General features: G+C 57.2%; 1 protein-coding gene across 1 annotated transcript in view; it reads left to right on the forward strand.

The window, feature by feature from the left end:
* Nucleotides 1–1,307, forward strand: part of CCDC12 (coiled-coil domain containing 12) — a 51,116-nt gene extending 49,809 nt beyond the window's left edge. The window contains exons 5-7 of the mRNA XM_016192901.2: nt 127–161; nt 869–945; nt 1,036–1,307. Of these exons, the coding sequence (XP_016048387.1) occupies nt 127–161; nt 869–945; nt 1,036–1,118 (195 nt within the window). The 3' untranslated portion in view covers nt 1,119–1,307. The remainder of the gene's footprint in view (nt 1–126; nt 162–868; nt 946–1,035) is intronic.
* The last annotated feature ends 13,299 nt before the right edge of the window (nt 1,308–14,606 follow it).

Here is a 14,606-nt window from a genome sequence, read left to right on the forward strand (position 1 = left end):
ACCTCCTTCTCTCCTTTCTTATCTTCACCTCCTTCCTAAGCCCCTGCTCCCCTCCCCACCTCCTTCCTCCACTTCCGGCTTCCCTTGGGGCTGCCCCCTCCAGCCCTAACTCTCGTCTCCCCCCAGGACCTGGCCAACCTGGCGCCCCGCAAGCCTGACTGGTGAGTGTTGGACAAGCCTGGTGGTGTAGGACAAGCCGGGCTGACTGGCCCCTGCTGCTGCTGGGCGCAGCTCGCCTTCGGGGGCCTCTCACCACAGCGGGAGGCAGGCAGTGTAGACAGGCAGCACACGAGGAGGAGGGGGAGACCGCTGTCTGAAACGCGTGTGATGGAGAATAAGGGTGCCCTAGGGGGCGCAGACCTGTGAGAAAGTCTCTTCTGAAAGGGTGTGACCTGCTCACCTCAGGGAGCCGCAGGGTGGAGGCCAGGCGGCGGGAGGGCAGACAGGTTTCTGTCTCAGACCTGCCGCAGGCGAGTCCACGTTCCTCCTTGGCCTCGTGTTCACCCCTTCACAGCACCCCTCTGACTGGGCTGAGAGAGCAGGATGGCCTGGGGGACTGGCTTTCACTCTGGTCCCACAACGGGACTGGAGCAGGCTGCTTCCTGAGGGACCAAAAGAGGACCCCTGAGAAAGGACCCTCCCTTGGCTTGGTCCCCCTCTTGGGTGCTCTGAGTGGGGGAAGGGGGCCGGCCTTGGAATTTGGAGCAGGGAGAGAGAGAGGAAGAGAGAGAGCCCAGTCTCTTCCCCACCCCAACAGTCAAGACTGCTAATGCCAGACGGTGTGTGGGAGGGGAGGCCCCAAAGCCACACAGGCCAGCCTCCGCCTCCAGCCTCCCGCCTCCTGCTTCCTCTTCCCTCCTTGCTGCAGGGACCTTAAGAGAGACGTGGCCAAGAAGCTGGAGAAGCTGGAAAAGCGAACCCAGAGAGCCATTGCCGAGCTGATCCGTAAGTGCAGGGCACGGCAAGGTGGGCCCCCTGCCCCGGGCGAGTCTCCACAGCCCCAGCCCCCTCACCCCTCCTGCCTGCATCTTCCAGGTGAGAGGCTGAAGGGCCAGGAGGACAGCTTGGCCTCCGCAGTGAGCGCCACCACTGAGCAAGACACCTGCGACTCCGACTGAGGCCCACTCGTCCTGCGGGGGGCCAGTGTTCACCGGACTTTCCTTGGCCTCCAGTTTGTCCTCAGAGCAGTGATGAGACCCCAGCCCCACCTTGCTCTGTGCACGTGCTGTGTCTGTACATATGAATGTATTCACGACTTTATTTTTATTCTCAAGAAATAGAGACGAGACCCCTACTCACAGCAGAAACCTATCACTTCTTTTTTTGGTCCTTGGGGTGCTGCCAGTTTGGACCCCAGATAGGGTGGCACCGTGGTATCTAGACGAGAAGCCAGTCTGTTCTGTGTTGGGTTGAGGCGTGAGGGGAGGGAAAGACCCAGGCTGTGGCTGCCTTTGCTTGCAGTGGTCACCTCAGACCCTTGGACCACAGGTAGGGTAGAAGGCCAGGCCTTGTGGTAGTTGGTGTGACAGCCTAACTGTTCCCGCCCCGGTGCTCTGTGGTCTCTCTCCCGTGGACGGGAGGTGAGCTCTGCCCTGGCTGCTTCAGATTGGAGGCCACTGGTCCCTCCTTACCCTGCTGCCCAGCCCCGGGGACCCTTCTCCCCACTGACTGGTCAGAGCCAGACTGACTTCCTAGGGCAGGGCCCCGCAGGCAAGGCTGGCTCATGCTGCTCGACATGGGGCACTGTAAGCTGCTGAAGATCCTCCCGCCCTGGGTCTGTGAGGCAGTCACCTCTGCTGAGGTCCCCGTGGCCAGCTGCCATCTCCTCTCCAGACGGCTCACACTCCGGCCCCACCCTCCGTCCTCCCAGTGCGTTCATTCTTCCTCTGGTCCAGGGACAGACTCGACTCCGGCGCACGGGGCTGAGGACTCGGTTGATCGGCAGCGTGGGCACGCGCAGAGACCGGCTCACAGCGAACAGGGCACAGCGGCAAACGTCACAAGTGCGCGTGACCATGCCCCCTCTCCCCCGTGCCCTCCCTCTCGGAAGCTAGTTCCTGTGAGTGAGGCCTCAAGGGCTGGGTGACGGGCTGCTGTGTGGTGTGTGCCCGGCCAGGGCCTCTGATTCCCACAAGGAACGGGGCCGGACAGGCCTGCAGCATCAGGACGGGAGCAGCCAGAGCGTGGGGCCGCCTTTCCCAGGAGCAAAGCATGAAGGGCTGCCCATGGCCCCGTCGCAGCTGGTGCTTGTGTGTGGCGGTGTGAGCAGCCTGCGGCCGGCTGCCCAGTGGCCACTATGTGCCGGAGCTGAGTTGATGACCCCTGTGTTCTGATGGAACCCCCGGCCCCCGAGAAACGGACACACAGAATGATGAAATATGTGAGGAAACCTGGTGCCTTAAGAATGGCCAGTGAGGGCCAGGGGAAAACACAGAAACATACAACAGTCTCTCACTCCTGGGCCGCCGGAGTTCCCAGGTTCAGTCCTCAGCACCAGCATATGCCAGATTGACCAGTGCTCTGGTGGTTGCTTTTTTCCCTCATCAATGAGCCAGTTTTTTTTTTTTTGGGGGGCGATATAGTCAACACAATATCCTAACTAGTTTTTTTTTTTTAAGAGATTTTTTTTAAACATTTATTCCCTTTTGTTGCCCTTGTTGTTTTATTGTTGTAGTTATTACTGATGTTGATGTCATCATTGTTGGATAGGACAGAGAGAAATGGAGAGAGGAGAGGAAGACAGAGAGGGGGGAGAGACAGACACCTGCAGACCTGCTTCACCGCCTTTGAAGTGACTCCCCTGCAGGTGGGGAGCCAGGGGCTCAAACTGGGATCCTTATGCCGGTCCTTGTGCTTTGCGCCATGTGCGCTTAACCCGCTGTGCTACTGCCCGACTCCCATCTTAACTAGTTTTAAGGTGAGTATTGTTTTGTTGTTGTTGTAAGGATCTTTAGAGAAAACAACTGATCAGGCCAGCATAGAAAGGATAATAGTTATGCAAAGAGACTTTTATGCCTGAGGCTCCAAGTTCCCAGGTTCAAAACCCCCCCCCCCCCCATCATAAGCCAGAGCTGAGCAGTGCTCTGGTCAAAAAAAAGAAAGGGATTGGTCAAAAATCTCAGAAACAAACAATACGTGTATTGAAATAAGCACGCTAGAGGAACTAAACAGATCACAGTAGAAGGATGATACAGACACGCGGCGGAGAAGGGAAGCGGGTTCGGCTTCCACGCTGCCCGTGCCGGCTTCGGCTTTGCAGAGAGGCCGGCAGCCGGGAAAGCGGTCAAGCTGGGGAGGTGAAAGCCCAGCTCAGGCTTAAAGTGATGAGATGGTAAAAGAAAGTGGTGGGAACAAGAAAGGGAGGGAGAGGACAGATCGGGAACCTGGATGTGCTGTAGGTGGCCTTCAGCCGACAGGAATCTGGGGAAGGAAGGTCAGAGAAACAAAGTTTGTGCAAAAGAAATGACCGACCACTTCAGTTTCTGCCACGGTGATGGAATATAGGCTCCCACCGACGACCCTCCCTCTGCAAACAGCGTTAGAAGAACACTAGGTAAGGGGCTACACGGCGCAGTGGTTATGCAGAGACTCTGATCCGCGAGGCTCCAGAGGCCCAGGTTCAGTCCTCCGCGCCACCATAAGCCAGAGCTGAGCAGTGCTCTGGCTAAAAACAAACACATTCCTTAGGGGGCCGGGCACTGGTGCAGCTGGTTAAGCTTAGTGCACATAGCACTGAGTGCAAGGACCCAGGTTCAAGCCCCCTACTCCCCACCTGCAGCTGGACACTTCAGGAGCAGTACAGCAGGTCTGCAGGTGCCTCTCTCTCTCTCTCTCCCCCTCTCTCCCCCTCTCTCTCCCTCTCTCTCATCTTTTCTCTGTCCTATCCAATAAAATAGGAGAAAGAAAAAGAAAGAAAGAAAGAAAGAAAGGAAAAAAGGCCCCCAGGAGTGGTAGATTCATAGTGTGGGTGACAGCCAGGCTGCAGATAAGTCAGGAGGTGAGGAGCAAGTAAGCAGACAGGCAGTGGAATGCTGAAGCTTGACTCTGCCGGGGGGGGTGCTTGACAAACTTGGTGAAGCTGAGCACTGACTTGGTGTCCTCAGTACTAGGAGCTGAGAGGCCTAGTAGGAGGGCCCCTCACAAGGCCAGGGCCCCCACGGGCAGTGATCTTACCTTAAGGGGGGGATTGAACCATGGCAATCACTTGAGTGTGAAAAGTTCTTTATTTTTTTTTAAAAAAATAACTTTATTGGATACAGACAGCCAGAAATGGGGGGTGGGAGGAATTTGGAGTAAGAGAGAAAGATACCCTGCTTCACCACTCTCCAAGCTTTTCCGCTGTAGGTGGGGACTGGGGGCTCGAACTCAAGTTCTTGTGCACTATAATGTGTGCGCCAGGGGTGTCACTACATGGCCCCAGAAACTCTCCCTTGAGAGCTGAGCCAGTCCATTTGTAAAGCGAACAGGGAAATTCACAAGCCAAGAATTTAGAGTGGTCCAGGGATGGTGGAGGTCTGGCAGGCTGCATAGAAACACAGATACAGGGAGCCGGGCGGTCGCACAGCGGGTTAGTCGCACGTGGCGCAAAGCACAAGGACCGGCGTAAGGATCCCGGTTTGAGCCCCGGCTCCCCACCTGCAGGGGAGTCGCTTCACAGGCGGTGAAGCAGGTCTGCAGGTGTCTGTCTTTCTCTCCCCGTCTTCCCCTCCTCTCTCCATTTCTCTCTGTCCTACCCAACAACGACAACATCAACAACAACAACAGTAAAACAAGGGCAACAAAAGGGAAAATACATAAATACTAAAAAATTTTTTTAAAAAAAAGATACTCTTAAAAAAAACTACAGATACTGCCTGGAAAAACTTGTTTCCATCTCAGCCCCACCCCCCAGAAAGCTCAGCCGGGCGGCCGCGCTCCAAGCAGAAGCCGCCAGGAAGGACGTGGTGAGAGGCTTAGGCAGCCCGGGAGTAGGGCAAGGAGGGACGGAGCCGCCCACCCAGCTGCTGAGCTGAGCGAGATGGTGAACCTTCGCTTTGGCGTGCAGGGGCTGGGAGAGACCTGGCCGCATGGCGGAGGGTCCGGTGGAGTTTCTCTTTCTCCTTCCCCCTCCACCCCCCTTTCCCTCCCTCGAGGTTTGCTGCCTGCATGATGAACCCACTGCTCCTGGTGGCCATTACATCCCTCTTCTTCTTTTGACAGGACAGAAAATCGAGAGGGAAGGAGAATAGGGAGGGAAAGAGACACTCGCAGTACTTGCTTCACTGCTCATGAAGTGTCCCCCTGCAGTGAGGAGGGGGGGCTTGAACCCGGGGCCTTGAGCGTAGTAATGAGTGTGCTCAGCCCGCGGCACCGCAGCCCATCCCACCCCAAACTTTAGCGGAGGGTGCTGGTGGGGCAGGGCGCGTGCCCGGGCTGCCCCGGTCTCCCACAAGGACGAGCCTGTTGTGTGTCTGCTCCGTGGGTGCCCGCCCTTTCTGTCCCGTTGGCCGCAGCCACCAGACGTGTCCACTAGTGACTGCGGATGGGCGGAGTGCTCAGGGTTCCGTGACAGGGAGGCCGGGGGAGCACGGGAAAGCGGCTGCATGTGGCGCCCGCGCCGGTGGAGCAGAGGGCAGAAAGTGGCCCGTGGCCTCCAGGCAAGTAGACGGTAGGAAGGAATGTCGGTCTGAAAGGGGCCGTCCGTGCGCAGAGACCACAGGTGAGCAGAACACCGGGTCACTACCCACGTGGATTTGACAAGAGGATGAAATGGATCCATTCTCTCTGTCTCTGTCTATTAACAGCAAATAAATTGGGGGTCAGGCGGTCGCGCAGCGGGTTAAGCGCAGGTGGCGCAAAGCGCAAGGACCAGCCTAAGGATCCCGGTTCGAGCCCCCGGCTCCCCACCTGCAGGGGAGTCGCTTCACAGGCGGTGAAGCAGGTCTGCAGGTGTCTGTCTTTCTCTCCCCCTCTCTGTCTTCCCCTCCTCTCTCCATTTCTCTCTGTCCTATCCAACAATTACAGCAGTAACAACAATAATAAAAACTACAACAATGATAAACAACAAGGGCAACAAAAGGGAAAAAAATGCCCTCCAGGAGCGGTGGATTTGTAGTGCAGCCACCCAGCCCCAGCAATAACCCTGGAGGCAAACACATATGTATGTGTGTTTGCATGTATATGTACACGTGTGCATACATATAAATATGTGCATACGTAAATGTGTGTATGTGTATACACATGTATATATGTATATGTAAACGTATGTGTGTATGGGTATATACATATAAATATGTGTATATGTGTGCATGCATGTATGTGTGTATATGCATATGTGTCTACGCATGTGTATGTGTGCATGTATGTATGTGCATGCATATATGTATATATGAACATAGGAATAGGAGAGAGCACAGCTGATTATGCAACAGACTTTCCCGCTTTAGGCTCCAAAGGACCCAGGTTCAACCCCGAGCACAGCCACAGGCCGAGTAGAGTCGTGCTATAAAACAGCCTCACAGATACGTAGTTGGATGCAGGCTGCCAGGTCCCCGTGGAATGAAGATTTAAGTTAAAGTGTAATTTCCCTTCTTTCGGTATGTACTTCAAATAGTGCAGAGAAATTGATGGCTGCGGTGCTGAAGGGAGCCCAGCGGCACACTTGTGACACATGGCACACAGTTTCTGAGTGCATTAGCTTGGCAGACACGTTAACAGTGAAACGCTTTATCCTGTGAAAAACGGGCAGCAAACCAACCCCAAATGCCCTTGAGCCGATGGCTGGTTAAACTGGTGTTCGCAGTGCGGAATACCGCTCTGGAGTCAGCAAAACGTCTGTGCAAAGCGGCCTGGGGGGGTCTCAGTGCCAGGATGCTTCACAGAGGAACAAGCTCGCACCGAGTGGCCGCCCCTGGCTAGGACGCCCGTTCTCTTTAGTGCACCAGCACCTCACACCTGGCTCTAGCGTCGGGCGGACCTGCCTTCCAGTATCACCACATGTCATGCAGTAGAGAGGAAGCGAGCTGAGAACAGAGATTTACTACATGCTTGCAACCCAATGCCACCTTCTGGGCCACTTTTCCTTTGAATTACGGAAGAGCTACAGAGTCAGATAGATAGATACCATAGCACTGTGCTGTGCATGGTATTCCTGTGTTGCCAAGGACTTTTGCATGGTGTTCCTGTGTGCACTCTGCTGAGCCCCTCAGCATTCTTGAAATGATGAGGTCATAAAGACACTGGACAGATGACATTTGCCAGGGTCCGAGTTGTGAGGCGCGGTGGTTCTACCTGGAGGGTTAGCTAGCAGGAGCAATGCATTGCTGCGGTAGCTGCACGGGTCTGCACACGTGAGAACCCCTCACTGCCGGCTTTCTGGGAGTGAGACTGGATTGTCATTGTGGGGCATGGCTGGCTGAGTAGCACAGAGAACTGCTCTGTGAGTCTTAGCTTCCTGCAAATACTTCAGAATGAAAGTCCTGGGCCGGGTGGTAGTGTACCCGGTTAAGTACAAGGACCTGCAGAAGGATCCTGGTTGGAGCCCCAGCTCCCCACGTGCAGGCGGGCGGTGAAGCAGGTGTGCAGGTGTCTTTTCCCCAATCTCTGTCTCCACCCCCCAATTTCTCTCTGTCCTATCCAACAACAGCAACAACAACAATGGAAGAGATGGCCTCCAGGAGCAGTGGATTTGTAGTGCAGACACCGAGCCCCAGCGATAACCCTGGAGGCCAAAAAAAGTCCTAAGAAAGACATCTGCAGTAGGGAGCATCGAGACATGTAAATATGTAAAATATGTAAATAAAATGTGTAATTTTCGGAAAGTATGCTTCCTCTGTGACTGAGACTGAAGGAGCTTTCTAGCATCTGCACTGCAGTCTCGTGGCAGACCGAATGGGGGTTTCAAGGTGCTTGCAGCGAGTTTTGGTCCTTGTGTCCTTGTGTGCGTGGTCCATGCTGTCCTTGCTTCCACCCTCATCACAGACGGTGCCCGGGTCTGTGGGCAGGATGTGCCGCTCCCTAGCTCAGCAGGTCCCCCGCCAGGTGCCCCGACGGGCACACCCACATTCCAGGTCCCTCCTGACCCCTGGAGAGCACTGCAGCAGTGGGGACACCCAGTCCCCAGCACGGGGAACGGGCCCTCAGGGGTGGGGCTGGTGCAGAGCCTCGTTTCTGGGGAGTGGACCTGGGCTCAGAGGGATGGTCTAGAACCCTTAAATTACAAGGGCAAACTGCACTGCCCTGCACGCCCAGCGACTTGGAGCCAGATGTAAGAACGTCCAGCCTGACAGGTCTACTCCCCCCGAGACTGGCTGAGCTTCCTGCTGGCGCCAGGATTCTGCTCACCACCTCCCAGCCTCTATGCCGTCAAGGCGAGCCCTCTGCGGGGCTCTCACCTGGGCCCAGGGCCCCGAAGCCCACTGCAGCACCGCCCACCTAGGAGCTGGGGGCCCAGGATCCACCCGCCCGGCTCCCAGCACAGCCTTGTGCAGGACCCTGCTCTGGGTCAGTGGTGCAGCTGTGTATTTGCCGGTGCCCTGCCCCCCCAACAGCTGACCTCCCAACCGGTCTTGGAATCTAGTCTTTTTCTTTCTTTCTCTATTTTTTATGTATTATTGGGTAGATATAGGAAGAAATTGAGAGGGGAGGAGGAAGTAGAAGAGACAGAGAGACACCTGCAGCCCTGCTTCACCACTCCTGAAGCTTTCCCCCTGCAGGTGGGGACCAGAGGCTTGAACCTGGGTCCTTGTGCACTGTGATGTGTGCGCTCAACCAGGTGCGCCGCTGCCTGGCCCCTTGTCTTGGGATCTCTGCTGGGAACCAAGTGCCTTCCGTCAGAGCAGTATGTAAGTCCTTGCTTCCCGGAGCTTCCTGGCTGGGCCTCCCGGCCGGCCGAGTCCCATGAATGGAGATCTGAGCCTGGGGGGGGGGGGGGGGGGGCTTCATTCCCTCGGTCCAGAGCCCTGGAGACTTCCCGTCACTGCTGTCCTCACATGGCCACTAGAGGGCAGCAGGAGACACTGATGTAGACCTGAAGGGCGGCTCTGCCTGTTCTCCCACTGCTGCTGGCGGGGGTGGGGTGGGGTCTCCTGTAAAGTGCACCCCCCCTCCTGTTGGCGTCTCTGTCATCCGTTGAGTGGCTTATAGCAGATGAACTCAAGGATGGGGTTCAGTGAAGTGTGTGTCCACAGGAGAGGGGGGGGTCCTGTAGCCTGGCTGGCAAAGGGAGCGCCAGGTGCCTGTGTCCCCCGGGCCTGGCCTGAGCTTGGAGTCTCTTGTTGACTCAGGTTTTGTAGTGGGGCTCACCCACAGCTAGGCCTGGGTGGGCAGAAGTGGGCAGTGCTCAGAGCGGAGCTGGGGCGTGTGCTGGGTCCCAGGGCTGCTCCCCTCCCTAGCTCCGGCCTGGGCTCAGGGCCCCTGGCAGCCATGGGCAGGGCAGGGGCATCCAGACTGTTTCCCGGCCAGCCTGCCCCTTCTCTGTATTTACCGGTTTCCTTTCAATGTTCCCATTACTCAGGCCTCCGGTCGGCACCAAGACAGAAATAAATGCCACAAGGCAGCCCAGCCAGAGGCCGGGAATCTGATTCCCCCTCAAAGGCCGGAAGAGGCCCCTGGGCAGAGCACGCCAGACCACAGTGACCACACACTCCACCGGCCACGAATACGGCCACACAGCACCACGCACACACATGTGCACACACGTCTCCACGCGGCACACGTACCTCTCCACACATGCAGACACTCGTCCTCCCCCCGATCCGACACGTGCTCACAGATACGGTCACACAGATGGGCCATGGTGCTCATGGCTGTCCACGGACAAAGGACTGACCACACACACACACACACATGCCTCACTGAGCAGAGGCCGTGGCAGCAGGAGGTTGAGGCTGCCCTGTGCGGCTCTGGAGGAGTGCGACCTCATGGGAACATGGGCCCAGGGCTGCCAGGGCTTCTGAATTTTTCAGAGAAGCTGGAAAGCTGAATTTTTATGTGAAATATCCTGATTTTTAAAAGTTGGCTCAAGATGTTGAAAATACTGCAAGGGCCAAACCAAACACATTTCTGGGCCAAATTCCACCCACAGGCGGCGTTCTCAGACCACGGGTACACACACACACACACACACACACACACACACACACACACACACAATCTGCACACATACACAGACAAGCATACAAACACAAGTGCACACACAGTCACACTCTGAGTCCAGAAGACACGAGAGCATAGGGGTGGACATACAGACACAAGAAAACAGACAGGTCTCCATACAGACAGGACCACAAACAATACAGACACAGCAGGCACATTGTGAGTAGACGGATGCACACGTGGCCAGATGTAAGTACACACACGCCAGCACAGGCACACAACACACACCTCTATGTCCCTGACGTGGGCAGGGAGCAGACAGACAGACAGTGCTGCTTCCCAGCAAAGCCAGGGCAGGCCTTAACTATGGCTGTCCCAGGGGACACACGGACAAAGGTGCTGAGGAGGAGGGTCAAGGCCTGCTGTTTGGGGCTGAGTGAGTACCAAGCAGGGGGAGAGGAGAGGAGCAGGCCAGGCCTCGGCCTAGGAGTCTGTCTGGGGTCACAGGCACTAAGGGTCAGGAACGGCCACCCACCCAGTCCCCCTCCCCTGCTCGAGAACCCCGCCCTCTAACCCTGTCCCCTCTCCTCACCACTGAGCCCCATGGGGTCTGTGGTCTACAGAGCCTCCCCCAGAGCTGCTGGCGACGTCCCCACCCCACAGTGGTTCTCTCTGAGAACTGAGACGGAAACCACAGGGCCTTCCGATCAGGAAGCTTCTGGGGTGCTTGAGACGTGCCTCTCTGTCCCCTCCCAAACTCAAGGGACAAATCCGAGAGGCCTCAGCAGAAGGTGCCAAAGGGCAGCTGAGCCGTGGAGTGCCCCCTGCCCCCACCCACAGGTAGGAGGATGAGTCCAGGAAGGATGGTCTGCCTTCTGCCTCCCAGACTCTGGCCCCACTACAGAGTCTGTGAGGGTAGCTGTCGGCCAGTCCTCAGAACCCACAGCCCATCCGCCTGATGGCGATGCTGAAGAAGGGGGAACTTCATTTCACTCGGGGGTGACAAGACTTGGGCCTGTCTATGCTGCCAAAGGCCAGCCCAGGCTCTTGCCGGGGAGCAGGCTGGGTACTGAGCCCAACACGCATCAGGAGGCCCGGACAGGTGCCCAGCTTTGGAGCTGAGGCTCGGAGAGGACGGGCGGCTCACAGGTCCCCGCCTGGCCTGGACCCCCTCCCCCTGCCCTGCTGTGGCCCCTTCCCCAGTATGCGCTGCTAGGCCTAGCCAGTGTGTCAGAACTGCACAGCAACCCCCTCCTTCTGAGGGGTCCCCCAGATTGGGTCCTGACCACCTATGGACACCTTCCTACAGCTCCCAGAGAGCTGGTGACCATGGACCACACCAAGGTCCATTCTCTCACATGTCCCACCAAGCCGGCTGTGGCCTTTTGTTGATTTTTTTTCCTACCTTTTGTTGCCCCCTTTTTAAAATTGTTGTAGTTATTGTTGTTATTGATGTTGTCGTTGTTAGGACAGAGAGAAATGGAGAGAGGAGGGGAAGACAGAGAGGGGGAGAGAAAGACAGACACCTGCAGACCTGCTTCACCGCCTGTGAAGCGACTCCCCTGCAGGTGGGGAGCCAGGGGCTTGAACCGGGACCCTTATATTGGTCCTTGCACTTTGCACCACATGCGCTTAACCTGCGGAGCTACTGCCTGACTCCCCCATTTTTTTTTTTAAACCAGAGCACAAGTCAGCTCTGGTTTATGGTGACAGGTTGGGGGATTGAACCTGGGACTTTGAAGCCTCAGGGCACCAAGCATGAAACTTGGCTGTGCAAACCAGGACACCACCTCCTGATGGCTGTACTCCCCTCATTCTCTCTCAGAGCAGATGTGAGAATCTCAGATGCCCAGCTCAGGGACTTCAACCCTCTCCTCTGTCTCTCTGTCCCTCCCTCCGACCACCTCCCCAGGCTGGAGGAGGTGGCTGTGGGTGTGGGCCAGCCTGGCTGCCCAGTCCTAGGGGGGGGGTCGATGGCCCTGCAGGTAGAGAGTGGACAGAACCGGTCCTTCAATGCCCTTGGACTCCCTCACCCCGGCCTCCGCTTGAGATGGAATCCTGGGTTCCCAGAGGCCCTTCTCACCTGGTCTGGGGAGTCAGGCCAGAAAGGGCTCACACTCAAGACAGGTGGACGCTGGCCTGGCCATCCTGCTGGTTCTAACGGGAGCCAGTGCAGCCCGTGAGGTGCTGGGGCAGTGGCCGAGGGAGCTGAGGAGTCAGGGTCTCTAGTTGCCCCCTCGCTGCCCGCCAGCCCGCCCGCCCGCCCGCTGCCCTGTTTGCCTAGTGTTTACGTGTTCCCTGCGGCTTGGCGGGGCCCTACAGCCTTGAAGGGAGAAGTGACCACCTGGCTCCAGCCCCTGCTCAAGGCAAACAGGGTCCTGACTGCCCGCCAGGTCCACTGAGGGCTCCCTTTCTCTCGGCCAGCACCTGGATGGCCCAGTTGTGGCTCAGGGGCCAGGCCCAGGGGCTCCAGGCCTTAGTGGGGAGTGCGCAATGTGGGGGCCTCAGACTAGTGTAAGATGGTCTGCCCTGGAGGCCAGGCGGTGGTGCACCCGCTTAAGCACACATAGGACTAAGTGCGGGTTCGAGTCCCCAGCTCCCCACCTGCAGGGGGGCTGCTTCACAAGTGGTGAAGCAGACCTGTAGGTGTCTATCTTTCTCTCCCTCTCCCCCTCCTCTCTCCATTTCTCTCTGTCCTATTCAGTAAAATGGGAAAAATGGTTGCCTGGGGCAGTGGGTTTGTAGTGCTGGCGCCTAGTCCAGTGATAACCCTGGAGGAAAAGAAAAAAAAGGTCTGCCCTGGATGTCCGGCCTGAAGGAAGACGTAGTCCTTCAGGGGGAGGCCTCACCCTGCCTTAGCCATGTGTGTCCCCAGTGAGGGTCCATCCTACTCGGTGTCCAGCTTGTTGGCCGTAGGAGGCCTGCAGACGTTATGCCTGGGGGGCATTCCCAGCATGACCTGGGGCAGAGTCCAGAAGGGAAGCACACACCACCTTGGGGTCCCTCTAAGGGGAGATGGTGTTATTTTTTCCCTTTAAACTTTTTATATATTTATTTATTCCCTTTTTGTTGCCCTTGTTTTATTGTTATAGTTTTTATTGTTGTTGTCTTCATTGTTGGATAGGACAGAGAAATGGAGAGAGGAGGGGAAGACAGAGAGGGGGAGAGAAAGACAGACACCTGCAGACCTGCTTCACCGCCTGTGAAGTGACTCCTCTGCAGGTGGGGAGCCGGGGGCTTGAACCGGGATCCTTACTCCCGGTCCTTGCGCTTTGCGCCACGTGCGCTTAACCTGCCGCGCTACCGCCCGACTCCCGGGGAGATGGTGTTTTAAGGGTGGCCATGGCCACACTCTGGGAAAAGGTAAAGCCCCCATCTAGGAAGAGGGAATCTGGCCTTGACGGGAGACCCCCACTGAAGGAGCAACATGCCCTGGGGTGCCCAGTCTCGGTGTTTGAGAGTGAAGGATTCCTGAGGAGGAATTGGGGCCCATCACCCATCTGCCCCAGGCCTGAGGGTGAGCAGAATGTGTTACCCAGAAGCCTCAGAGGTGACCAGGTTGTGTTACCAAGAAGCCTCCGTGGGCTGGAGGCCCAATGACTCTGAGTCTCGGAACTGGGGAGGAGGCATCCATGGAAGGGGGATGTGGGGTGCGCCCTTCCTCCTCTGGCCAGTGGGCACCCCCGTGCCACAGGGCTCCCTCCCCGCCCGCCGTGGGACCCTGTGGAGCCTCCTGCGTTTCCACTGGGGCAGGGACTCTCCAGTGTTGCTCTGACTTCAGCGGTGCCTGCACTCACAGGAGAGCCCGGCGCTGCCTGCAGGCGCCTTCAGGGCCCGGCCTGGCCTGCACCTCTCCCCCAAGCAGGTCACACCACATGCTGCCTCACAGGTGCAGGCCTGAGCAGAGGCTTGCCCTGCCCACCTCTGGAAGGCGGCTGGGGCTGGTTCAGCTGCTGCCCACCTCACCCTCGGCCTAAGGAAGCCTGTGGTTCTGGCCCCGTGGCCCCTCCTGTCCCCACACCTGGAGGGTGCTGAGGGAGACGTGGGAAGTTTCCCGGGGGCAGGACCCAGGAAGCAAGAAGACAGAGCTGGAGGTGAGGAGGAGGAAGGGCCAAGCAGGGCTGATGCTGGTAAGAAGTCGTCTGAGGAGGGTCTGTGTTGGCTAGGTCTGTGGGGCGAGCAGGGGCCAAGTACGGTGGTGCGTCATGGCCAAGAAGACACTGTGCCCGAGCCTCCACAGCTCTGAGTTCAACTCCCTGCACCGCTTTGGGTTAAAAAGCTGTGTTGGGGGCCGGGCGGGCAGTGGCGCAGCAGGTTAAGTGCACACATTACAGTGTGCAAGGACCCAGGTTCAAGCCTCTGGTTCCCACCTGCAGTGCTGCATATGCCCGTCTTGTTCCCTCTATCTCCCCTCCTCCCAATTTCTATCAAATAAAGAAAAAGATTAAAAAAAAAAAAAGTGGTCCGGGAGGTGGCACAGTGGACTCTCAAGCATGAGGTCCCGAGTTCGATCTCCGGCAGCACATGTGCCA

Source organism: Erinaceus europaeus, chromosome 12 (assembly GCF_950295315.1).
Source record: "Erinaceus europaeus chromosome 12, mEriEur2.1, whole genome shotgun sequence".
Taxonomy (NCBI): Eukaryota; Metazoa; Chordata; class Mammalia; order Eulipotyphla; family Erinaceidae; genus Erinaceus; species Erinaceus europaeus.